A 26,945-nucleotide genomic window follows, 5' to 3' on the forward strand; every position below is an offset into this window, starting at 1 on the left:
CTCTTGAAGTGATGAATAGTGTAATTGAAATTGATAGAAATGAACTTAAGTAGCTAGATAAATGGAAGAAGGTGCACTGAGAGGCAGAAGAATGGCAATGACACTGAGCGATGGCCTCAAAGGAAAGAGAAATCTTAACTAGAATGGAGGATGAGGAAAACCAAAGAGGCGGTCAAATGATGAATGATCTCTGCTGAAGATACGCAGAAATAAAAATCAGTCCTAAAGATGCAGGATGATGCTGAGAAAAAGCTCTGTCACAGCAAAGTAATGTCTAACGTATTGCCGGTCAGCATGTTAGAAGACGTTCCTGTGAAGGATCCCTGTCAGCTGAGAGGTATCGACAAAACGCGATGAAAAGGAGAAGTTGTGCTAAGTGAAATGATCAGGGACAAATTACAGTGCCAGCAGAGTTTGAACTAAATTGCACACAGAATCGTTATGTTGTCAGCTCCTTTCATCAGGTCTTGGTTGGTTTCTCAGAAAGACAAAGATGAAAGCAATGGTCGTCTGACAGGCTGTAAAATGGCACATGAAATATTGAGTAGGCTCTAATAGGGTGAAGAAAGGTTTGCTCGGTTCACAGAATAGGTCACAATAACTGAATTATGGTTTTACCACATTTGCAGAATTCTATAAGGATCAGGAGATAAGAGATACATTTACTTTAATAGAGTAGATTAAAAAATTACAGATTGCATTCCAAAAAGCCTGGTTCAATAATCAAAGTAATGTACTTTTAAGCTTTTTTCTCATTAAGTTAAGGAAAAAGTTAATGAAACTAGGTAAAACAGCCCCTGTACAATAAGAATCCAATCATAACCAGGGTTTTGCAAATCTATTGGTAAGAGGAACTTGTTTCACCAATAATTATAATTGTTAATGCCAAAAAAAACTTTTTATATACAATTAGATTAAGTAAAGCGTCAAATACTATTATTTAAAGGAGAAGTTCACTTTTTTAACACTTTAAGCCCATTTTCTGTAGTGTCCAGGATGAAATCGAATGATCGACACCAACATTTTGACAATTGGTCCTGTCTCTGCTTTTTGGCTCATTTAGAATCCCCCCCTGGCTGCTTCAGAATGGCTTCCATTGTGCATGTCCGATAATGTCCTTAACACAAACTTAAACGTTCTTTTTTAAAATATGCTACTCACCGGGTCGTCAGCGCTGTTCAATGACGTTCCAAAAAAAGTTTCGTAAAGAAAAAACGTTCCTGTAGTGTTTTATTTAGCATTTTGTAAATCCCATTGAGTTCTGTTGGAATAGTCAATATTCCCCTGCCACCGGAAACGGAAATGGGGCCTGTTTACACAGTTGTAGTCTTTTCGCTTCACTCTGTGTACTCCGACGTCGCGGTGCTAACGTCTCTGTTAAACACTTTAAAAAACTCTGAAAATGGAATACGAAAGGTGGATTCTTGATTCTCGACGTCATGCACTATGGAAGCCGTTCTGAAGCAGCCAGGGGGTGATTCTAAATGAGCCAAAAAGCAGAGACAGGACCAATTGTCAAAATTTTGGTGTCAATCATTCGATTTCATCCTGGACACTACAGAAAATGGGCTTAAAGTGTTAAAAAGTGAACTTCTCCTTTAATTATTATGAAGCATTTATACTCTAGTCAGAAAGTAAAACATAATCTCACTTGAGGCATCTGAAAAAAGTAAAGGGTTTTGACGACTGATACAAAGAACACAAGCTGAATCTTTCAAGGAGTAAAACTGGAAACAGATTCCAGCCTAAAATATATTGTCCTAACATGTCAAGTATTAACTTTATTGTATTTTAGAACAATACATGCGGGTAACTGTTTTTTTTTTTGTGTGTGTCCTGTTTTGTCAATAAGGCTCTGGGAATAGATGTCCCAGAGTTAGCCGGTAGCCCAGCAGCTGTGCTTTCACAAGGAGACAATCATGACAGTTGCCATAAAGTTCCACTTGATACTTGTTTATGAAACTTTATTTAACATTATTTATGGAGTAAAATCCTATACAACGGACACGGGGAGGGAGGTGAGAAAGCACAAGGGCATAAGAACTAAGAGGAGAGAGAAACAGAGATAGAGACAGGAAAGAGTGTATGAAAAAAAACTAAACTGCAAAAATGGACAAAGCAGAAGATACACCGTAATTCCTAGAAGTCTGCTTCCATACCTGTATGATAGGAGAGGAACAGATGTCCCCAATGTGGCTCTTATCTTTCCACAGAGATAAAAGGCAGCGTCCTAAAGGAACCGACTCACGGCAGGGCCCCCTGGCAACTGAAAGAATGCGCCTAACGGCAGAGTTCTTTGGCACGCATGGCCTCTGCCAATCCTTCCCATGTCCAGCCCTCTCCCCCATGTTTGTGATGTATTTGATGAACGGTTTGTACTGAAACTGAAATCTCTGTAACTCAAAATGTATTTTACAATAAAAATTGATTGATTGATTGAATGAGAAAACAGGGAACATAACATAGCAACAGCAAAAAGAAGGCAACAGACAACCAAAGTAAAAAAAATAAATAAAAAATAAAAAGCTTCCAGAGCAGTGGGTATCCCTTAGATATCCATGTGTGTGAAAGGTAAAACCTATGGTAATTACACAATATTGGTATATATCTGTAGTTTGACTCCAAGAGTTTCTGCAGCCTGACTCCAGAGGGGCAAAACCCCAAAAGGGCACAGTCCCTGAGGGGCCCAACTCCAGAGGCCATAGGGCCGAGGTCCCTGAGGGCCACAGCAGTGAGCTGATGGACTGCAAGTTGGACCTGGATGAGAGCCAACGGGGCTGAGTTCTGGGAGCGCCCTAGTGGGGACCCCACAGGACCAGAGGGCCCAGGCCTGGTCTTCTGTCAGATCAGCATAACCCGTCAGAGCAGCACACCCATAGTCAATATGCAAGCGCAAGACAGGCCCTGCTCATTATTACGTCCTAGGATGTTCAGTAGGTAGGGGGCAGAAAAACACCCAACCTTACAAGTAGACAAAAGCAACTTCACATTCATCCAGGCACATTCACACAATCCTACCCTTACAACCATACAAACATAAACAAGAACTTAACAGAGACACACACAGAGGCAGACATTAAACTCATTCTTACTATTCTCATACATACACTATCCTCCCGGGTCTGGGGGCCCAATCCCCCTGGAAAGAACAGGCCCACCGGCCCAGGAGGAGATCTTTAAGTATTAAAGCACCCCTAATCTGATACACATGGAATATACAAAATAGGGCACATTATACAGTGAGAGATACTCATACTGCATAAACATGAAAACCTGCATAATTTTCATTAAATGTGCTCCAGTTTTTTTTTACTTTTGATCAAAAAACAAAGAGTTTTCAAAATACACAAACTTGTGTAACAAGTTTAAAAATGCATTATAAAAGACAACAATATTCAACACAAGCCATTAGATTGGTTTATTGTACTATCCTTAAATTTAAGTGCTCTATAAGGTTACATTTTTCAGTGTTTGATATTCACAGTGGATGTCACCTCTCAAAGTGCCTTTTTGTTTTTTCATAAATCTCTTCATGGCTGCCGCTGTCTAATTTCCTCAGTGTCTGTTTAATTGCATTCAGAAGCAGCCCTCTGGTGAAATATATCCAATAGTGACTTGAAGAGATAAGCAAGCATATTTCCTTTCTCACACTTTCTAAATTTCTAGCCATAGTATTCGTTTTTTTTCTTCCGTTTTTTTGTTGCAAAATGAAGCATTTGCAACAAAGTGACACTCAGACTCACCATCTTCTTCTCAAGTTCTTCAGCTAGGAGTTTGTTCTGCATGCTTTTCTCCTCGACCTCCAGGCTTTTTTTGGTCGTAGTTTACAGCCAGCTCCTCCAGTGCCTGAAGCACCTCCTTCACCTCAGTCTTAGAGGATTCATTTTCTGCCTGCAGCCTGCCCAGCTCTGAATGCACCCTCTCACTGTCTCCTCTGGATGAAGCTAAAAGCTGAAAGGCAAAAAGGTTCTGTTATATATAAGTTGCATTAAAAATAAAATAATATATAAAAATAGGAATAAACTACTGCAAAGGAGGACTGCCTTTAATACTAGAAGACTATTTTACATGCTTAAGAAAGAGATAGATGTCTTTAAAAGACTGCAGTGCAATGCAGCTGTACAAATGACGGTCATTTAAAATGCACACATTACATTGTCACTACAAAGAAAGAGGTGATTCTATTTTTCCTCTAGTCTTTGCTCTTCTGCTGCAGCCCTCTGAGAGTCATAACCCTGAATAAGCTGTCACTTAGTGTAGATGCAGCTCCTACTGGGTTTGCAGTGTATTTACAAAAGCACAAAGCCTTTGCTTTAACAAATGAGTTGCACTGCAACATATCTGGTGTTGTAGTTATGATTATGTCAACTCAGCCACAGCAGGCTCGTTATGGGGCATGAATGAAATGATGGTTCCTTCTTTCATGTAATGCAATATTCATTAAACCATACTTTAAATGCATTGTTTCAGTTGTGTATGAATATTTTCATTGTTATTGTTAGTATTCAATACAGCATTGACACCTTAAACAATTAACTTATGGCCAAGAACTGTTCCTTTTTAAATAAGGCTGTTAGTGAAATTATTTCTTGGTGTTAATTAAGTTTCTACAGGTAATTCAAAAGGCTTGTAATGTGGAGACCAAAAAAATATGCAGTCTGAATCTCTGGCAAAAGCAACTGCTTCATGATGTTGAAATAGAAACTGTATCATAATTGTCACCTAGGTAACATGCCGCAAGCCTACGTACATTTATGCAGTGTCACTGTTAGTTTAGTTTATTATTTATTTATTACTTATTATTTATTATTAGTTTATCTAACATCGACAATGTACATAAAAAAAAACATTAAAAGAGATGATTTGCACCACATTTAGCTAAAGCTAAAACACCTAATATGAGTTTTAACCCGTATATAAATGCCTAAATTCTGTACAAAAGAATTTTCGCTGCTTCTCCTCCTTTTTTTTCATGTTTTATGTATTGAACTTGATGTTTTCATATATTATGCTGTAGCCAGAATATTGTGGGATATTAAAAAAATCAGGACATATTAATTCCTTTTATTTAAAATGTGACAAGCAACAATTTGTTGTAAATACATACGTTTTTAACCGTTTAAGGAATTTACTTCTGTAAATGTTTGGCCAGAAAATTTCTAAAAGGCTATACAATATTTTAGAAATTATTTCCAGTGTTTTACTTGGCAGTAAAAAGTTCTATTGGCGGAAAAGCATTTAAGTCAAGCACATTTTGTATCTAAACGAAGAAAGAGCTCTGGGGAGTTTATAACAAGCGTTGGTGTTTTATTTGTGTTTGCACTAATTGAACAACGCTCTGCTTTATACTTCATTTAGCATAAATACACTTACTGATCAGCTCCCGCTGTCTAATTAACTCAAACTCCTTTTTGGCAGCGGAAATATGTTTTATTTCCAGCTTGCTCATCTCAAGGGCAGAACGGTAAACCCTTTCACAGCTGATTTCTGTTTTAACTGTGATTCATGTTGGCACTTTTGCAGGAGCTTTGCCCTACTGTGAGCTGTTTAACCAAAATCATGAAAGGATGTAAATACCAAGATCTTTTACCTCCTCCTGGTCAAGCATCTGCTCCTTTAGCTTCTCCACCATCTGGCTCTGGTGGTTGATCTCGTCATCCTTCAGTGGAATTGAAACAGTTAATAATGTATTTATGACTGTATACCAGCATTATCTAAGTTCTGTCTGTGATCACAAACTTTCCTTTACGACCTACTTAAAATGACTCTTTAGACCATGCAATCAATTATAAAAATCAGATTTAAAAAACAGTTGTTTCTGTCTCAACATTTATTCAAAAATGTAAAGACAAATCCCACACACACACACACACACACACACACACACACACACACACACACACACACTAACACAGAATCATTTCATTTCAGGAAAAAGTTGGGGTTATTTTTTTGCACATAATACAATTCATGGTAGAATACAGTTGTTACAAAGAAACGAAACTTTTTCGCCATCTTTAGGGTGAATTTAAGCGTTACTACTGCAGATTTTTTCAAGGTCTCAAGTTTTCCTTGCAACTTAAGCTGCTTTGTTCAAGTCCTGTTCTTGGACATTGCATCAAATGGGACAATGTGGGCAGAGTAAGAAAAGAGAAAACAACCTACAGTAGAAGGTATCTAAAGCAGTACATTTTTTTTATCAATTTGAAAAAGGCCACACAAAAACAACATTCAAAAGAAACCTGACTCAGAAACTTTGATTTATCTTTTAGCGAATCATCAACTGTATTCGACATTTTCTGCAGATAGTGTTTTGAGAATCTCCTTGTAGGTGCCACATAAGAATGGTTTATCTAAAGTTGCATAAAGGAACTGTTTACAATCTCTGATTGAAAACAGTTCCTGGCTCATCCTGGCTCAACAGAACACTGGCTCATCCTGTCAGTTTAGAACAGGGGCCTGCAACCTGCGGCTCCGGAGCCACATATGGCTCTTTGGACCCTCTCCAGCGGCTCTTAATAGTGGCTAAAATGTATATAAAGAGCTAAATAATTGACTATAATATATACCGGTATCAATAGCTTTAGCATTTTTTATAAGATGGAAAAGAATTAGATTAAAAGAACCAGAAATATGTTTTAAGAGACATTTTTCTATGAATTAGCTTGAAATTTATACGTTTTAACATAAAAAATAGATGAATTGATTGTTTGAGATGGCAACAACTAATTTCCTATACAAGATAAAAAAAAAAAAAAAGGTTTTCTAGATAAAGTCATGGTATATTTTGTGGCTCTAAACAACTTTTATTTGGTCGTACTCTGGGCAAAACGGCTCTTTGGATATGAAAGGTTGCAGACCCCTGGTTTAGAACCATTTTAAAACTATTTTAAAACCATTGATATTCATAGATTACAGTCAAGTGGCTTGATGAAAAAAATACTCATTCAACTTAAGTAGCCATTTGCTGAAAAAAAGTGTAGCACCCAACCCAAGTAGTTAGGCATTAACTCTGTATTAATGTTATGGTACTACTATAGGTGGGGCCCTGGGTACGCTACTTACAACTAATATTGTTAAACAGGAGAAATAATAGTAAATAGTCTTTTAACTGTATGTAGTAATTTAGAGTTTTTGATATTGACGGTGCCTCCACTTAGCAGGATTTATATATGCAACTCTGTATTTAAACCCACTAAGAATAATGAATTTATCTTTTAACCCCTTTAATCTTTCCTTTTTTATCCTTGAATGCAACCATTACTTTTAAACCTTGGTAAATAATTATGACACAACACAAATAAATTTAAATATATGGATAAATTTTAGTAAAAACTTAAATTATGATTCGGGAAAAAATAAAATAAAAGAGAAAATGTTGAAAAGAAAGTGTCCAAGTTTTTTTTTTAAGTGTCTCAGTACACTTACAATACTTCAAATGTCTTCACAGACTCAAAATAACAATTTAGAAAATGATATTCTATAAATTTCTTCCCTTAACCAGTCCAGATATGTAATTTATCTGTGCTCAGATTTAATAAACCGTTGCAGGCCTGGTTGTTGCTTGGGTTCGTTGGGACCAGAAAACAGAAAAAGGCCGCTTCACTTGTTGAACAAGCAGAAAATAAAATGCACGTGCTTACTCACAAAATCCTTTTGGAATAGGTACGAGATCTGATGGAGGTCAAGCCATGTCCATGCCAAACTGAAACTCTTCAACTTGGTTGGAGTTAGCTTCACACTCGAGAGTTGGAAGTACACCTTGAAGAAACTGCGACAGGTCTATCCACAGCAGAAGAGTCCAGAGAATTCCTCCCGGTCCATCATCAAAGGGTAAAACAGTCCAAAAACAGGAACGTAGACTCTGCATCCACGGCTATTTTTTTATGATTCTCCCCTTAGCTCTGATGAACAGCCTCCTCAGGCAAACCCAGTAACCGAGTGCTATAACCTAGATCCCGCCCTCTAACACATCTGATTGGATATTCAGTTTACATCATCCAATGTGATCAGAGAAATTACAAGATTGACAACTTAACAAGTCAGGTTGTAAACAAGATTCAAGGCAAACAAACTTAAGGCAACATTAACATTAGTATTCAACAATTAAATTGACAAAAAAACAAAAAACCTGTTGTTTGGATTTAAACTATTTATGAACACTTTTTAATAATTGATGAACTTTTATTTATTGTTATTTTAAACAGATTTTAAACACATTTTAACTTGATTTTTAATATATTTAACCTAGTAGTCTGAAATAGATTTTTTTTTTTTAGACCAGGCTACATCCTCCCCCTTCTAAAAGGTTTAGATGTCCTCATCTAACTCCAAGTTTAAACTTAGATCCAGAGGGATGAGTCTTATAATGTTTAGAACATTTTAAAGGATTTGTTTCATCTCTAGTGTTACTGAGGTTGACTTGTATTACCATTCCTTGGTGCACAATTGTCACAGGTTCCTCAGTTTGTGTTCCAGGTTTGTCATAAGTCAAACGGATGACTGGTTTCACTTCTCGCGCTGACTTTCTGGTTTTGGGACTTGTGCGAGTTCTCAACTCCACTTCGGCATCTTCAGATGTATCACTGGCTTCTGGTTCTAAAATTGAAGGTTGACATTCCTCTCGTGAACTTTCAGATGGTCCTTCCTTAAACTCAGGTTCACTCTCAGGTGAGGAAGACTCTTCAGAAGAAGCAGGTTGGACATCAGGTCTGCCTAGTATAGGTACATGTCTCCTGACATGGTCAGTGTTTTTGGTTTGATACTCATACGCATATTCATACTCAGATTCTGAGACTGAAGAAGCATTCGATTTTTGAGCATTTCGGTCACGTGTTTGACTTTGTAGAGCATGTTGTCGTCTAGTAACCGGTAATCTGACTCTTTCAGGTATTTCTAAGGTCTCTGAGATTCGGACGAGATAACCGATAGGTAGTAGATAATCTCTGTGTAGAGTTTTAACATTTCCAGTTCCTTGTTCTGATTTGACTTTGTATACCGGTAAGTTCGGTAACTTTTGAATTACAATGTATGGGGTTGATCTCCATCTGTCTTGTAGTTTGTGTTTACCAGTTAAACCAACGTTTCTTATCAGTACCCTGTCTCCTTCTTGCAAGGGTTGGTCTCGTACTCTTTGGTCATAACGGGACTTGTTTCTCCGGTGGTTCTTTGTTGCACTCTCGGTAGCTAGATGGTAAGCTTGTTTTAGTTCTTTTCTCATTTTGTCAACGTACTGCAAGTGAGTTTTCTCTGAATCACTTTCAAGAACCGCATTGAAACAAAGGTCAATCGGCAACCTAGCATTGCGTCCAAACATTAAATAGTAGGGAGAATATCCGGTAGATTCATTTTTCGTGCAGTTATACGCATGTACTAACTGACTAATATGTTGACTCCAATTTTGTTTTTTAACATCCTCAAGAGTTCCAAGCATCGAAAGAAGCGTTCTGTTGAAACGTTCCGGTTGGGCATCCCCTTGTGGATGGTAAGGTGAGGTGCGTGATTTTCGGATACCAAGCATCAACAGAAGCTCTTTGATAAGGCGGCTTTCAAAGTCTCTGCCTTGATCTGAATGTATTCTGGCGGGCAGTCCGTAGTGAACAAAGTATTTCTCCCACAATACTTTTGCAACTGTGACTGACTTTTGATCCTTTGTAGGGAACGCTTGAGCGTACCTTGTGTAATGATCAGTTACTACTAGTACATTGGCAACTCCTTTGCTGTCTGGCTCTATTTGTAGGAAATCAATACAAACTAGATCTAAGGGGCCATTACTAGTGATTTGATTGAGTGGAGACGAACGTTGTGGTAGTGTTTTTCGGGCGATACAACGTCCACAAGTTTTTATATACTGTTCCACATCGGTGTTCATTCTAGGCCAGTAGAAACGATCTTTGAGCAATTCTGTCATTTTCTCAATGCCTAAATGTCCACAGTCATCATGTAACGATCTCATTACACTTGTTCTGTATCTTTCTGGTAGAACCAGTTGTTTATTCACTGTGCCATTGGGCATTTTTCTTTGTCTGTAAAGTATTTGGTTGTCCAACTCAAGTTTTGAGCTCTCTCGACTTAACAATGTCACATCAGGTGGATAATTTTTGGATGAAATAAGCTGCTCTCCAGTTTGGATGGTTTGTTTAACTGGACCAATAATTGGGTCAAGATCTTGAGCAACTTGCAAGTCTTTAGAAGTAAACTGCTCATACAAAGTTGCTCTCAGACTCACTGGAAAAACGTAAGCTTCCGGAATCACTGATGGAGGGACACCAAGTTGGTCTACTAGCTTATTAGTTCCATTAATGGATTCCTTTTTACAGATGGCTTTTATGGCAGATTGCGGCACATCTAACCATTGTTCAGTTTCATTTGTGTACTGCCGAGATAATAGATCTGCGTCTACGTTGTGACGACCAGGACGATACTGGATGTTGAAGTCATATGTAGCTAAAGCTGCAAGCCAACGATGTCCAACAGCATTTAGTTTTGCTGTTGTCAACACGTATGTTAAAGGATTGTTGTCCGTTCTAACTGTGAACTTAACTCCATAGAGGTAGTCGTGAAATTTATCAACGACAGCCCACTTCAGCGCTAGGAACTCAAGTTGATGAACAGGATAGTTTCGTTCTGAGTCACTGAGTTTTCGACTAGCGAAGGCAACAGGCTTAAGGCCCTCAGGGTACTCTTGGTTGAGTACGGCACCTAAACCATTCATGCTCGCGTCCACGTGCAGGACATACGGTTTGGTGGGATCTGCGAATGCTAGTACAGGAGCATTAGTCAAACAGTCAATGATCTTTTTGAATGCTTGTTGACAGGAATTGTCCCATCTGTCTTTAAAAGGTTCAGAAGGTTTGAGGTAAGTTTTGGTTGGGTCTTTGGCTCGAATTTTCTTGCTTTTCTGAGTAGGTGGGTAACCTTTAGTAAGTTCTGTTAATGGACGGACTATGCTAGAGTAGTTTGCAATAAATCTGCGATAGTACCCACAGAAACCAAGGAATGAGCGAAGGGACTTAAGATCTGTTGGCTCTGGCCAGTTTCTAACAACAGCGACCTTTTCTGGATCTGTGGCTATGCCGGCTTCTGAAACAATATGGCCGACATATTTTACTTGGGACTGACAGAACTTACATTTGTCTATCGACACTTTCAGACCAAATTCCTCAAGGCGATCTAAAACTTTAAGGAGACGTTGCTCATGTTCTTCAAGTGTTCTGCCAAAAACAATTATGTCGTCAAGGTACACTATCACTTGGAGAAGGTGCATATCCCCCACAGCTTTCTCCATAAGCCGCTGAAAAGTGGCAGGTGCTCCAGTGATACCTTGCGGCATTCTTTCAAATTGGTAGAACCCAAGAGGGCAGACAAATGCAGTCTTCTCCTTATCTTGCTCGGACATGGAAATTTGATAATATCCACTCCTAAGATCAAGGACTGAAAACCATTTGCTGCCTGTGAGACAATCCAAGGCATCGTCAATACGAGGGATGGTGTACTGGTCTGGGATGGTACGACTGTTCAAAGTCCTGTAGTCAATGCAGATTCTAACTGAACCATTCTTTTTTCGTACTACTACAATAGGTGAAGCAAATGGGCTACGCGACTCTTTAATGATACCCGCAGCTAACAACTGTTGTAAGTGTTGTCGCACATCTTCAATGTCTGCTGGAGCTAACCGACGTGATCGTTCTCTAAAGGGAGTAAAGTCACTAAGGCGGATGTGGTGTTCTACATTCTTAGCTAAACCCACATCCCATTCACCTAGAGAGAAAACATTTCGCCTCTGAGCTAGCTTTTGCTGTAACCTTTCCTTCCACTCTTTGGGGACCGGTGAATCACCAAAATCAAAGAGTTTGGGATCTAAAGTACTAGTCTCAGGCTCTAGAGCTTTAGGGTCAGTGACTATGTCTACTTCATGCATCTCAGCGAGAACTGTGCCAACTTGGATAGAGGTAGGTTTATGTGACTCATTATGCAATAGGACTGTGAAACTGTTCTCATCTATGTCACTCTCTGGGAGAACACTTGGCTGCACTAGCACGCCAGATGGTAATTGCGACATAGCTGGTGCCTCAACAACGATGAAATTGTGAGACTTGGTAGCTTTCTGCTCTACTTTGCAAGTGGCATAGAACTTTTCATTAGCAGCAATGGTAAGTGGCCCTGGACCTTGCCATTTCACTTGTCCTATGGGATTGTCTGCTGCATGGGACTTCAAAGACTGAGTTTGGATTTTGTCATAAACTGCTTGTATTTTCATGGAGCTGACTTTACAATCACTACCGCTTTCTTTACACAACTGGAATAGACGGCGGAACAGGAAAGCATTTGTACCCACCACTACAGGGGTTTCATGACCTTGTGGGGGCTCAGGACAGATGAGAGCAAGGGTGTTAAGTGGCCCTTTAACACCTACTACATCCTCAGGGAATTCCATGTCTACTATTACATACCCACAGTATGGAAAAGACTCAGCTGATAGACCCCAGATAGCTAGACTGGAAATAGGATGTATTGGAACTGTTGGTATGTTGGCGTTATACCAGTCCTCAAAGATGATTGTCACTGTTGACCCAGAATCCATAAGTCCGTTGCAGGAGATGTTATTAACTTTAATAGGTGCGATCGATGAGGGACCAATTAGACCTTCAGGTATGTCTGCATTTTGAGTCGGGACACTGGCAGTATTGACATGAGCGACACACTGATCTTGATCCTCTGTACTTTTATTTTGTCCATCTTTACTTCCATGTACCTGATGAATTAGCTTTTTGATCACCTTTTGAGCATTTTCCGGAGCTGTGCATTTATTTGCAAAATGCCCGTTTTCTCCACACCTGTAGCAAAAATAATCTCCGCCTTTGCTACTCTTTGAATTATAGGAAGGTGACTTTGGACTGAAGTCTGCTTTGAACTTGCGGTAGGGGCCTTGGTCTTTTGCATATTGCTTTGGCTTTACTGACATTACACTTAACTGTGTTTTTAACTCTGAAACTTCTTTCCTTAACTGTTGCACTTCTTTGCTTGCGTCTGATTTGTCTTTTTTCTGTTCTCTGAACTCTTTCTTTTGACTTGACTCTGTGGGCTTAGACTGCTTGTTAAGCTCTTTAAGCTTTGCTTTTAGCTCTTGAACTTCAGACTGAAGATCAACTTGCTGACACCCTTTCGATTCTGTCTCACTTATGGTCTGCACTGAATGCACATACTGTCTTTGTGCTGGTTTTTTAAATTTTTGTCTGGCTGCTTCACGCTCCTCTTCTTCGCGAATCTCTTTCAGTAGGTTTAGAAATGATGGTGGGTCACTTCGCCTATCTCTTAGATTTAGCTGAAGAATCATGAGATCAGATTCAGTTGCACCTTTAATGAGTTGCTCTAACCTTGCTTTATTGGCTTCACTTACTGTTAAGCCTCCTTTTTGAAGCACTTTATTTAGCGTTCTTTCCAATCTCAGCAAAAAATCCGACAAGCACTCATGTTGTCTTTGGTGCATGGATCTGAATGTGAAGTACAGTTCTTCTCCAGATTCTGAGGTTCCAAATGTACTTTCTAATGCCTGTATATAATCTATATGGCTGGCATTGGGATTGGACAATCGTACTTCTTGTATTATCTCCAAAGCTGGTCCTTTGAGACTCTCAATAATCCTCCGGCGCTTTTCTTTGTCTGACCATTCATATTCTTCACTCATGAATTTTGCTTGTTCTAGCCAACTGTCTAAATTGTCTTCTCCAGGCGGAGTAGGATGGACTCCAGAGAAGGTTCTTAGACGCCTGTAAGAACTACTTTCATTTGGCTTTGGCTGCAAAACATCACCTACTGCACGAATGATTGACTCTGGATTGCTGTTCCATGAAGTTGTAGGAGAACATAGTCTTTCAATGTCATCCATCGTTTTCCCTTCATCCCGTAGAAATTTGTTTAATTTCTCTGTGAATGGGTCTGAGTTTGTTTCTTCTTCTGCAATCACTATTGCCCATTTTCTTCCTTCTATAGGTGAGATCACTTCTAGTGGAACTTTAGTGGAGTCTACCTCTTCACGGCATTCACATAACATGGTTAGGGTTTGGTTATTGGCATCAAACATCTTGCCCCTCACTCTTACCTTGCCCAAGGCTTTTATTTGCTCAAGTGTTGCTTCGACTGTGGATATCTCCTCATCTTCAGGTACTCCAAGCACTAGAATGGCATGTGACGGATCCAGCCCTTCACCCCTGCACCAGTTAGCAAGATCGGGTTGTGCGCTCTGTTTTTTAGTGGCCATAGTTTAATCAGTTTCTTTCTTTCTTAATTATTTTATCTTAATTTTTTTTTTTCAAGGGATTACAGTAAAGGTGGCTTTTTTAAAACTAAGATTAAGTTTACTAACTTATAAGCATACCATAGATTAAGGTTAAGACTGACGAAAACTGGAATGAAACAACAAAATTTTATAATCCCAGCGGTGCCTCCAATTTGTGTAGCACCCAACCCAAGTAGTTAGGCATTAACTCTGTATTAATGTTATGGTACTACTATAGGTGGGGCCCTGGGTACGCTACTTACAACTAATATTGTTAAACAGGAGAAATAATAGTAAATAGTCTTTTAACTGTATGTAGTAATTTAGAGTTTTTGATATTGACGGTGCCTCCACTTAGCAGGATTTATATATGCAACTCTGTATTTAAACCCACTAAGAATAATGAATTTATCTTTTAACCCCTTTAATCTTTCCTTTTTTATCCTTGAATGCAACCATTACTTTTAAACCTTGGTAAATAATTATGACACAACACAAATAAATTTAAATATATGGATAAATTTTAGTAAAAACTTAAATTATAATTCGGGAAAAAATAAAATAAAAGAGAAAATGTTGAAAAGAAAGTGTCCAAGTTTTTTTTTTTAAGTGTCTCAGTACACTTACAATACTTCAAATGTCTTCACAGACTCAAAATAACAATTTAGAAAATGATATTCTATAAATTTCTTCCCTTAACCAGTCCAGATATGTAATTTATCTGTGCTCAGATTTAATAAACCGTTGCAGGCCTGGTTGTTGCTTGGGTTCGTTGGGACCAGAAAACAGAAAAAGGCCGCTTCACTTGTTGAACAAGCAGAAAATAAAATGCACGTGCTTACTCACAAAATCCTTTTGGAATAGGTACGAGATCTGATGGAGGTCAAGCCATGTCCATGCCAAACTGAAACTCTTCAACTTGGTTGGAGTTAGCTTCACACTCGAGAGTTGGAAGTACACCTTGAAGAAACTGCGACAGGTCTATCCACAGCAGAAGAGTCCAGAGAATTCCTCCCGGTCCATCATCAAAGGGTAAAACAGTCCAAAAACAGGAACGTAGACTCTGCATCCACGGCTATTTTTTTATGATTCTCCCCTTAGCTCTGATGAACAGCCTCCTCAGGCAAACCCAGTAACCGAGTGCTATAACCTAGATCCCGCCCTCTAACACATCTGATTGGATATTCAGTTTACATCATCCAATGTGATCAGAGAAATTACAAGATTGACAACTTAACAAGTCAGGTTGTAAACAAGATTCAAGGCAAACAAACTTAAGGCAACATTAACATTAGTATTCAACAATTAAATTGACAAAAAAACAAAAAACCTGTTGTTTGGATTTAAACTATTTATGAACACTTTTTAATAATTGATGAACTTTTATTTATTGTTATTTTAAACAGATTTTAAACACATTTTAACTTGATTTTTAATATATTTAACCTAGTAGTCTGAAATAGATTTTTTTTTTTAGATCAGGCTACAAAAGCTACAAATGTTCAGCCAAAGTAGCTTTAAAAGAACATCAAAGTTTCAATCAAGACCACTTTATAAGCCTGACTTTTCAAGACTTTTTCAATGTATATACTGTATATGGTGTAGAAAAGTGGCAAATGCATGCAAATTAACAAAATATCAGCCAAATCTATATATGTGCAATTTAAAACTAAACTATACTCATTATTCTAAATATTTAAAATCAAAAGTCCACTTTCAAAAAGAATTAAGAATTTCACGATAATGATATGATTTCCTAATAGCTGCTCCTCTTAATAAATAATTCCCTACATGTTCACATAAATAATGCATTAATGGGTCATGCTCTGTTTAGCTGCAGACTCCTACTGAATCTCACGAAAGGTTTCTAATCAGCTCTACATTTATTCCCAGGAATTCCCCTTGCTGCATTCATCACCTTATCATCCAGCTGCTTGTACAGTTTGCAGATCTCTTCCTCATACATGTGTCGTTCTTCTTCAGAGATATGAACCACAATAGATGAGGCTATGGAGCAGGGGCTGCAAGGGGTGCAGGGGGTGCACGGGCTGCATAATTCAAGAGTTGGCTCTTCAAAAGCCAGAGGCACAAAGGGGGCGTCCTCAGATCCTTCACCCAGCCGCTCTAGAATAACATCACCTATAAAGGCAGAAGGTAAATATTTTTTTCAATGTGTTGCCCTTTGCTTAACCAAACAAACCTCTAAGGATGAAAACATGAAGAAAGATAATGAGGTTTATCTTCTCCATGCTTCCACCTAATAAAATAAACTTGAATAATGGATTCAAAATGGTTCGGCAGGGGAGACATCTTTTCTAATACTGCCACCTAGCATTAGCTTAAATGACTTAGCAGTGATATTAATAAGAAAAAAAAAACATGCTGTTTTTGCCCAAAAAACATTAACCGTCAGAATTTACAAGATGTGCTTCTGAAAGGTGTAAAAGCTAAACTATGACACAAAACACAAAGGAAAATGAGGAACTGATGGTAATTATAGGTTTACTTGTATTCAAGCTTTTTTATTGTACTTAAAATTACCTTTTACATAAAAGGTAAAAATGCTAAATGCATCAATGGCAAAAATTATTTTAACATTTTCAATGCAATTTTTTAACACAGTAAATTTAATCCCAACTTAAAGATTTAGGGGTTCATAGTCATGACATTTTACATATCACTAGCTCACTCCAGTTGCAGACAGTTATCTAAAAGATGACTCCTTGGTTTGAGCTTGTTTTGCTCAGTTTGTTAGTATATGAAGCCCTCATGTATATTCATGACATAAAACAAAAGAGGTGCAATATTGCAAATGTACACAGGGTAAAAACTAAGTAATGGGAGTTAGCACTTCCCGGTGGAGGTGTGAAAATAATGAAGGTCCAAGATCCAGTGTTAAAAAAACGCAAAAAAAGTGTCTGATCTCAAGAGTTATAAAATTCATATGCTCAGAAAACAGTATGAATGTTGGTACTCACTGAGGCGCTAACTAAAGCTGTAGAGGCATTTATTTGTTGCTGGGGAGTTGGTGATGAAGTTTTACTTCAACTACTGAAAAAAGAAGACTTAACAGATTAAATTCAGCGCTCGTCAACAGTGCATATGTACCGATAAGAGGCTCTGAGAAGGATTCACTAGAATTTAAAATGGGGCAGATGAGACCAAGCTGTCGCTTTATCAGCCATCGCAGGACAGTCAGGCTCTTTTAATTAGCTTCTTCAATCGTCACCTACTGGCTTTCTGATTGCCTGGTGCTCGAATTCTATTTAGGCTCGAAAAGGACTATCAAAACACAATAAGGATGGATGTTTGGTGTATATAACCTTATTTTATCATATGATCAAATAGTTTTTTGTCTTTTTTTTTTCCATAGACCTATAATTGCCGTGTTCCCCTTTAAATTGGAAGTATATTTTCTAAACATATTAGTTGAGTCTAATATCAAAAAGCAATCTGATAAACAAATAATGATTTGTTATATTAAAGATTCTTTACTTAATTATGACTTGATGATTTTTTTTATTATATTTTCTATCAATATAAGGCTTTTAGTCATTTATATGATGAAAAGGAAAACAACTGAGTCAGTTTTCTGCTGTTTTTTTATCCACATCTCTACGCTAGAGCAGCTTTGAGTGACTCACACTTTAAATCTGCTGTCTATGAGTAGTCACAATGCTTGAAGTAAAGATCTTTTAGAAGACATTTCATTGTCACATTCCTTTGCCAATAGTTCAACAATCCCTTCTGGTTTTAACACGTAATTGTTCAACATATGTATAAGGAACTCTTTATAGATCATGTCTGTCAAATCAAGTGGGTGAAGGGTGTGAGCAAAACATTGTTTGCTCTTTTTCCTATGCATATAACTTCTACTTGCCCTTCTGCCTATCTACGACAGAAAACCAATCTACTAGAAGCTGGTGCCAGATTGCACTTTAAAAATCTGCAAGCAATTACAGAGCGTCAGACCTGGAGGAAAGAAAAAGAATCCTTCTTGCACCTTCATTACTGAAGTTTCCAATATCATACGCATCATCATTGACTCAATATTCTTTAATCTCTGTGTGAAATGTTATTGTAGTCAATACGATTAACTTTTTTTTTTATTTTGTTGTGATTGCAGAAATCCCTGGCCAAGTTTTAATTTGTTTGTTTTTGTTGTATTTTGCCCTTCTACCTTAGCAAATGTAGAAGGGCAGGGTTTATTATTTGGGAAGCATCTCACTGATTAAACACAAAGATATCATATAGAAGCTTATAAAGTCAGTCACACAGAATCAGACATTGCACTTATTTGTAGCCTTAAAAAAAAAATGAACTTGCAGGGTCTCCTCTGTGTCTTGTGGCCATCTCCTCGCAGTTTCCTCTATTGCAGGTTGCTTAAAGTGAAGTATATTCTGAGCAGAAGAAAAACCACATCTTGGTCCAGTATTGTGTTTTTTTGTGCTAAATTAACTTTTTAAAAGCTAGCATTGTTTTCTTTCCTGGATTGTAAAATTAAAATTGAACTGACTTGGACTTGGATCTCTATCCTGGTAAACCATCTGCTTTCAGAAATGCAACAACTGCAATCAAAGCAAATGTTCCTGTTTAAGACAGTAATAACTTCACCTGTTGGGCAAATCTTTATTAAAGAGCCCAGTAATGTAGTGCTGGAGGGAGGAGAACAGCAGTCACCTCAGAGAGGCCAAAACCAGAAAAAGACAACAGTGAAAGGAACTGTTGAAAGAAAATTGGGGCAAAGAATCTGTCAAAATGATCTACAAAATGCTATAAAATGTAAGTTCAACGGTATGAAACTATAAAAGAAATAATTTCTGCTCATCAGTGTTCAATAAAGATGTATTACAGTTCATTAAAATGCAGGTCAAGTGCTGGGGGAAATTTCTTCACAGTAAACAAAGGGCAGAAATTTGATTCATAGCCTGAACTTCAACCAATCATCACCACTGAGCCCACTGACATTTAAATGTCTAACAGATGAGAGTGGATGGACATCATTGTAAGTTGGTGTGTGAAAAGAAATGCTGATGTTTGGGTGTGATTATATGTGAGAAAACCACTCTAAGTTATGAGTTTTCCAATTGTAAAATGGCCAGGTTATCATTAAAACACAGGGATCCATAAAACAGGAATTTGGGTGCAGTGACTTATCCCAGTACATTGTAATGGGAAATACAATTGGACAAAGTATAGGAGTTTGAGGAAAATGCTAACAGAGATAGACAAAACGGAGTGTTTATGTGTTCTTGGCACAAGTCCAACAAATCTGTTCGACTACCCTTTTCCTATATTTCCAGAGACAGGTATTCAGATTAGATCAAATAAGGTTAAATCTGCCCAAATGTGGAAGGAAAAGCAATGCCTTTGGGCTGTTAAAAAATGTATTCTTGTAAGTGAAAAGTCATCCATGCATAAAAAGGGACCGGAACAGGGAGATGTTTTGTAGTGATTTCTATCTGCAGGTCTTCTCCAGCACCGCCACCATCTTTTCAGCTTCAAGTATTGCATTTTTTTATTCAAGTCATAACTTTTAAATAGAAAATGGATTTAAGGTTCTATCATAAAATTGAGCAGGATATCAATGCCTTGAATATGATATATGATACAAATATGGGGGAATTTAGAAAAAAATTAAATAATAGATAATAAAAGTATATATGGGAAAAAGAATAGTTTAATTATTCCACTTGAAATGAAGTGCTAAAGGTGTAATGTGCCCCCTGTGTCCACTCTTATCTAATGAACTTTTGATACTCTGTTTAGTGCCTTGAAGCGACATCGCTAGACTTCAACATTTAAGTAGAACACTAAAAATTTATATTTAATCATTTTTACAGAATTGCTTAATGACAGCAAAGTGAATGTTTTGGAATGTCCATCAAAGAGCTCTTATTTCAGTCACAAAAAAATTGGGTTTGTGTATGCTAGGTGGCCTACAAACTTGACATAGTTAGTTGCATCATTTCTGTTTAAAATACTGGGTCTAGATTTTAGCCAGCTATTGTTAGAGGAATTTAGGGTACTAGAAGGATACTCTAAATGTTTGACCACACTCAAACTGTTTAAAAGCCAAGCAAGAGTAAAAATAAGGTAAAAGAAAAGAGCGTAAGGAGAACCTAAAAAAAATAACTACATAAAAAATACTATTCTCTAACATTATTCTGCCATTCAGTAAACAGACAGACTTTTGATCATTCTGAACTATTCAATGTTTAATGGTGAATTTAATGTAGCATACCACTGACTGTGATATGCTACATTGTATCCACAGGTGCCCTGGGGCAGACTGACAGAAACAAGGCTACCATACTATTGGCACCACTGGGTCCTATGACCACCAACAACAGGCAAGGTGAATGAAGTATTTTGCACGAGGTCACAACCACCGACACAGACCGGCAACTGCAAGTCCCTCCTGAGCCACAGTCAAACCAATAATTTGACTGGCCTCTAGGGTTGTCAAAAGTATCGATACTCAAAAAAGTATCGATACTGAAACGTTGTATCCGGATACAATACTCATTTTCAAAAGTATCGAGTACCAGTCGCACCTAAACAGTCATTCATCTAAAGTGCAGAATAGAGGAAAATGCACTTTCTGAACACTGTGATTGAATAATTCTGTGCACTTTTCAGTTTCAGACTTTTTTTGTAACAGTTGCAGCTTCTGAGAATTATTTTTGTTTCTTAACCGGTTTGGCTAGTGTCATTGTTATGTGTGCAAAGCATAGCCAAGTAAGGAAAACTTCATTTTAATTTTGTAAGTTTAATACTGTGCACAGAAAACAACCTCAAAATGTTGTTCTTATTGTTTATTGTATTCATTTATTTATTGTATTTTAATTAATAATCAAAATATTTCAGTTGAAATTTTATCCTTGTGGTATCAAAAATGGTATCGAGTATCGAATATTTTCCTTAGTATCGGTATTGAGTTGAAAAGTTTAGTATCGTGACAACCCTACTGGCCTCTATAAATTATAACACTTAACAATCAAGAGACCTATAATGACACGTGATTGTTCAGTGTAGCTGCATGAAATGGTTTGAAAAGGGAGTAGTTCTGGAAAAATGTTAACAACCAGGAGGTTGTTGGCGTACAAATTGGCAAAACACTGATGTGCCCAAAGCCTCTTATCAGTGGAAGGTTGATGCTTTGACACATGCTATCAAAAATCATGAGAACTGTAACACAGGATGTTTTGTGTCTGCTTTGTGTTGATTCACAGAGATATAGGTAACTTACTTCTACAAGAAATTATTCAGAACATTATTAAATTATCTTTGTATTTTCTTCTGTATGAAAATGGGTTTAAATTAGTGGTCTGTCAACAGGAGGGTGCTAATACTATAAAGCCTTATTCTCGGATATACAGTATGCTTATATTAGATTTCATTACACTTGAACTGGCAGCCCACAACTATTTAATGAAGCTACTGCCACTTGTTTTGTTGAAAATGTCAACATTTTCCTATTCTTTCAAACACAAACAGCCGTTTTCACTGTTTTCTTGTTGAAGTATATCTGAGCCAAAGTAATCAGTGCAAGCATTACCGTTCTTCCAGCGGTTCAGCTCAGCTTCAAGTCTTTGTATAGTCTCCTTCATCGACCTGTTCTTCTCCTTTTCCTTCTCGTACTTCTTCTTCCACTGCTCTGCAGTGAGCTCCAGATTCACTGTGACCGTATTTCTAATGGTCTTGGCTCTAATTAGAGGGGATGCAGCACAGAGAAGGAAGGGATTGCAATGAACGACAGGAAAAGAAAAATTGTGGAGGAAAGAAGTTGAAAGAATAGAAAAACGGTATGAAGAGAGGGAAAAGAAAATGTGAGGCAACACAGAAAAGGTCTGGCTGCAGAGTGAAAATTGGCTTCCATCTCATTAATTGGTATGCAAACTGGGTATGTGGAAACAGTGTTTAGTGTGAATAGGGCGACAGAGCTATAGAGGCCTGATGCTTTACCCTGAAAGAAACATTTACAGTGAAATTATGCTATTATAAAAATCTTAAGAAGATGGAGAATGTTATTCTGTTTTTGGCACCAATAAAAGGCATCACTGGATAGAAGGATGTGCTATTACTTAATTTCACACTCTAGCAAGTGAACATGGTGTTCATTTCATTTCTATTACTACGTTTATGAGTAATTTCTACTGTCTGTAGGGCAAACAACCGTTTATGCTGATATATTTTCCAATTAGACTTTAGATAAAAAGATACGTGCAAAGGAAAATTATCATATTAAGTCATACTGTGGGTCAAGGTCCAAAAATTAAGTAAATATCTAAGTAAATATAGGAATAAATCAGAAAGCTAATCACAATTTAATTAAAATGTTCATTGAACTTAGAACTTAGAAACTTTATTAGGGAAAAAAAAAAGGGAAAAGCCAATATATATAGAATTGTGTTCCTTTTTTGCATCCTTCTTCATGAAGATAAATTAAAAGCTTGAAGTCACCCAAATCTTATCTAAACAATCCAAGTGGATTAGGCTGAAGGCAACAGGTCTTCTAATTTAAGCCTTTATAGGACAAGTTACCATTTTTGATCACCTGCATACCCTTTACAAATGGAGTAACCTCCCACCCCTGTCCCTCAGTAACATCTACAAGCACAAGATCCAGCCATTCAGAAAAGATCCTGCTACATTGCTGTACATCTTATTTTGGCATTTTACCGATTAGATGAGCTTTTGAATGATATATTACCTACTATAAATTAAGTTGGGAAAAAAAAGTTAACAAGTCATGAAACAAAAGCTAAAAATTGAAAATATCTACATGAAAACTTAAAAAGTTAAGTTAAAGTTTATAAGCCTAATTAACAATTATATTTAGGTTTCAGGATTAATGCCTCTAAGGTTATGTTGGATCAAAGAAAAACTGTTTATTTCACTCTCAGAATGTTTTTCATCAATTTCTAATAGAAGCACTATTGTTATTTTTCTTAATATATTCAGGCAAGTTGGTGTTTCTTGTTATTACATTGATATTATTATTATTTTTTTTACCATCAAAATATCCATATTTTTGGAATTTTACAAAGGTGATAAGGTCTTGTCCTGGATTCCAATAACACTATTGGCTATTAAATTGGATTTTCATTTTATTTCACTGAGTGCCCTATAAAGGGTTAAGACTTGATGCAAAAGTTGGATAGTCAAAAAAAAAAAAAAAGTAAGCCATAAAAAAACCAATGGAAACCGGAAAAAAGAACTGCTGAACATTTTTCGAAAGGGTTTGATTGCTGTAATGCAAACACAGATTTTTCGCTGATTATTAGGACTTTATATTCAATATGTCTTTTTTTAGATGACACACAAATACATTTTTTAACTGACTCTCTTTTGGTTTTTTCGCTTTTGTACTGTGAGAGATACTTGCCTCAATTCCTATAAAAAAAAGTAATGGTCTAACTTAAGCAATGTATCATTTAAATAATTTAAGCGAGGGTTTGCGTAATCTTGTGCAAATACTTGATTACTCTCCTTGGTAGATTTGGCAGAGAGAGTTTTTTTTTTTTTTTAACAAACTCAATATTATGGAGTAGAAAAGTTAAGAATGTGTGACAAAACTTAGGAAAGAGAAAGAAGTAAAGAGTCTTGTGTGGGCCAACAAAAAAGTTGGGATGGCCCAGTTCAGCGATTTGTGAAGCATCACAAGCTGACAGGATGATGCCAGCTTAGGGCTACTGAGCACAGACATGCATCTTACCGTTGGCCAAACATCAGCGTAGATTTAGTCTCTGCATCGTTGTAGCTGGAAGGGGAGCAACAGATAAACATGGTGGTGCGGCAGTTCCCACCCAGCGAGTCCTGTAGAATACGAGTCATTTTGCTGTCACGATATGGCACATGAGATTTCTGCAAGACAAAAGGAGGAGAGAAGAAAAGGAATTTTAGATCTCAATGAATGCATTAAAAAAACAGAAGAATGAAAAAAGGTCTTCTTTGAAATAACGGTTGTTCACATTGGAATAGAAGAAAGACAGAAAAAAATTCTCTCTAACAGCTGCATTATTCAGAGTTGTACCAGTTTAACCTCCTGAATGCACTCTAAAAGGCAGAATCCTTGTACAGTGAATAGGAAATGAATGCTTGCATAGTTCTAAAGGATGAGTGCAACATTGACAGTCTGTCAGCCTTTTTTCCATTTGCTTTCCGAGGAGTTCCCTGACTCTTCAGTCTTACAGTAAAAGACACTTCAGGCCTGATCTTCTAAAGCTCTGCACATCGTAACAACATTGCAAACTTGTTGGCACTCACAGAGCTGATCTTCAAAGAAGATGCAAAGTGATTTGTGCAGAAAATAAATCAGAAAGTGCATGAAAACCGCTGAATGACTTGCGTGTATTTCTTCATCAATATTCCTTCCCTCAAAATATCATAATTTTTTATGTTTGCAAAGAAATACATGTTTATATTTAAGTTACATAAGAACTTCTATAATTACTTTCTTCAGATTAACCACTGTAGTACTTGGGAAGTTACCCCACCTACCATACCTTTCAGTTATTATTTTTTATTTTTTTCCCGTTGGCAGTCTGTGGGAGTGGGGCTCGAACTCAGAACCTCAGGATTCCAAACTCTCTGCTCAAAACCACTACGACGCAACTCACCCTGTGCCGCTGACACAGCTTCTTTCAACTTTATCAAACCAAAATACCTAATGCTCGCTGTGCTGCAGGCAGTAAGGAAAATATATGAACTTAAATTTTCCCTTCTATCCTGAGTCAGGTCGTGTCTCCATCACTTTTAATATAGCATAGTTACAGCTGCCTCAAGCCAAATGAACAGTTTAATCTTGGATTGCTCTCACCTGCAGAAAGTCTGTGCAGGCGTTCACAGCTTGTAAGCACTCTGATGGGCAAAAAAAACTCAGCAGTGTTTTTTAAGGATTTATTGTATTTTTTTTTTTTTTTTTTTTTTGTTAGATGAAGTAATAATTAAGCCTGGACCAACAGGTATTGGTAAAAGGGCTGCAATTTTTTTTGAATGTGATCAATGTGAGCACGGCTGCCCCAATGCTGCAGTGGAGGTGAATAAATAGACAGTCCTGCTGTAGAGCATAAATGTAAACATGTCACACAAACAGAAGTCTATAAAATGCGACTGGAGCCACTATGGAAAGCCAAAACAGCCACATATTTTGTAACTCAAATATTACTATATTATTTTGTAAATTAAAAAGTGGCAAGAATTATATTTGTAAAGCTAAAAAATGTCAATTACAATTATGATGCATGCATTAAATAGACTAAATAAAAATACTTTTTATACTAAATAAAAATTATGTTTTGCATCTATTTAATTAACTATTGAATTAATATTTTTCATGCATTCAGAAATGGTTACTTAAAAATGTAAATGGATGGGGGTCCTGCTTATGAAAGTAAATCCTGCTTTTTTGAGCATAATCTGCTGTTAATCTGACTGCTGCTCCTTCTCTGTCACAGAGGGATGTTAATCAAGAGAAATAAGACAACTTACCCATGTTTTATGATATTTTATCATTTACTTTACCTTGATATTAATACCCATATTTAAAGTCTAAAGATGGATTAAAATTTTCTTGTGGCAAACTGTTAAAGGGTCTAAAAGGAGATATTTTGTGGGACTTGGTGATAAGCAGTTCTTGAGGGAGAAAGGTGATAAATAATCAGTTTGTAAAGACTAGATATGTTACAAACTTCTGTTGTATAACTCTTATTTTTTCTTCTGGGCTACTTAACATGTTATAATTAAGCCATGCGCCATTTGTTCCTCAGTACATACACCAGTTCCCATTGCTTTATGCTGGATCCCGCAGTTTTACTGCCCTTTACACTCCCAGTTTCATGTCATCGCTGTTCAGGACTACTGTGTCTACTTTTCTGTTTTCTTGATGCTTCTTGAGTTTTTATGCTTTTAATCAATTAATTTGGAACTTCATACCAACAGGCAACACAACATTTATGGACACAGGTTGACAATCAATTTCAGCTCTTTCTTGCCAAAAATAAAGCTTATCATTGAAAATAATTTACTTTTTTCCCCGTAATTGGGTCAATTAACTCCTCCTATTATGCAACAAACAGGCTATCGTTATATGACAATGCATAAATTTATACTGTTATGTCTTTTGGAAATAGATAATCCACTAACTCTCATATTGAAGGCATTAATGTAGTCCCATTCCAACACCTGTATTTCATTACATCCAGGATATATTTTCCTCCGACAAGCATTAGTCATCTTTTTAAAACGAATAATTAAGAAGTCAAGCCTGAGGCAGCTACTGACGAATTAAAGGGACTGCAGAGCATTTCATTTTTCACCATACCGTTCCTTCAGCCAAAGCAGAAATGACGTTCCCTAGAGCTGACAGAGACTTGTTGATGTTCTTAGCCTCATCCAGCACCGCTCCCTCTGCACCTGTCTTACTGACCTGACACAAATACACAAACATGGCAGAAATGAGTTCATGAACAGCTTCATAAAAACGTTTAATCCAATTCTAATAGCAAAGCTTATGCATGTTCTGATACATACGGAAAAGACAGGAAACCAAATCAACGTCAACATTTTTTAAACTCTACATTTTGATCTTGGATTTTTTTTTTTGATCCCAAGCTAGGAAATTACAGTGTAGCAACAAGGCAAGGAACAAAAAATGAAAATG

The 26,945-nt window shown here is 37.2% G+C and overlaps 1 protein-coding gene across 1 annotated transcript in view; it reads right to left on the bottom strand.

Moving 5' to 3' along the window:
* The window catches only part of kif5ab (kinesin family member 5A, b), a 131,810-nt gene that overhangs the window by 42,755 nt on the left and 62,110 nt on the right, over positions 1–26,945 (bottom strand). The window contains 7 exon segments of the mRNA XM_038295753.1: positions 3,744–3,812; positions 3,814–3,951; positions 5,591–5,659; positions 16,197–16,417; positions 21,840–21,988; positions 24,000–24,148; positions 26,607–26,711. Coding sequence (XP_038151681.1) covers positions 3,744–3,812; positions 3,814–3,951; positions 5,591–5,659; positions 16,197–16,417; positions 21,840–21,988; positions 24,000–24,148; positions 26,607–26,711 — 900 coding nt within the window.

Source organism: Cyprinodon tularosa, unplaced genomic scaffold, assembly GCF_016077235.1.
Source record: "Cyprinodon tularosa strain WSP-4 unplaced genomic scaffold, ASM1607723v1 ctg10, whole genome shotgun sequence".
Lineage (NCBI taxonomy): Eukaryota > Metazoa > Chordata > Actinopteri > Cyprinodontiformes > Cyprinodontidae > Cyprinodon > Cyprinodon tularosa.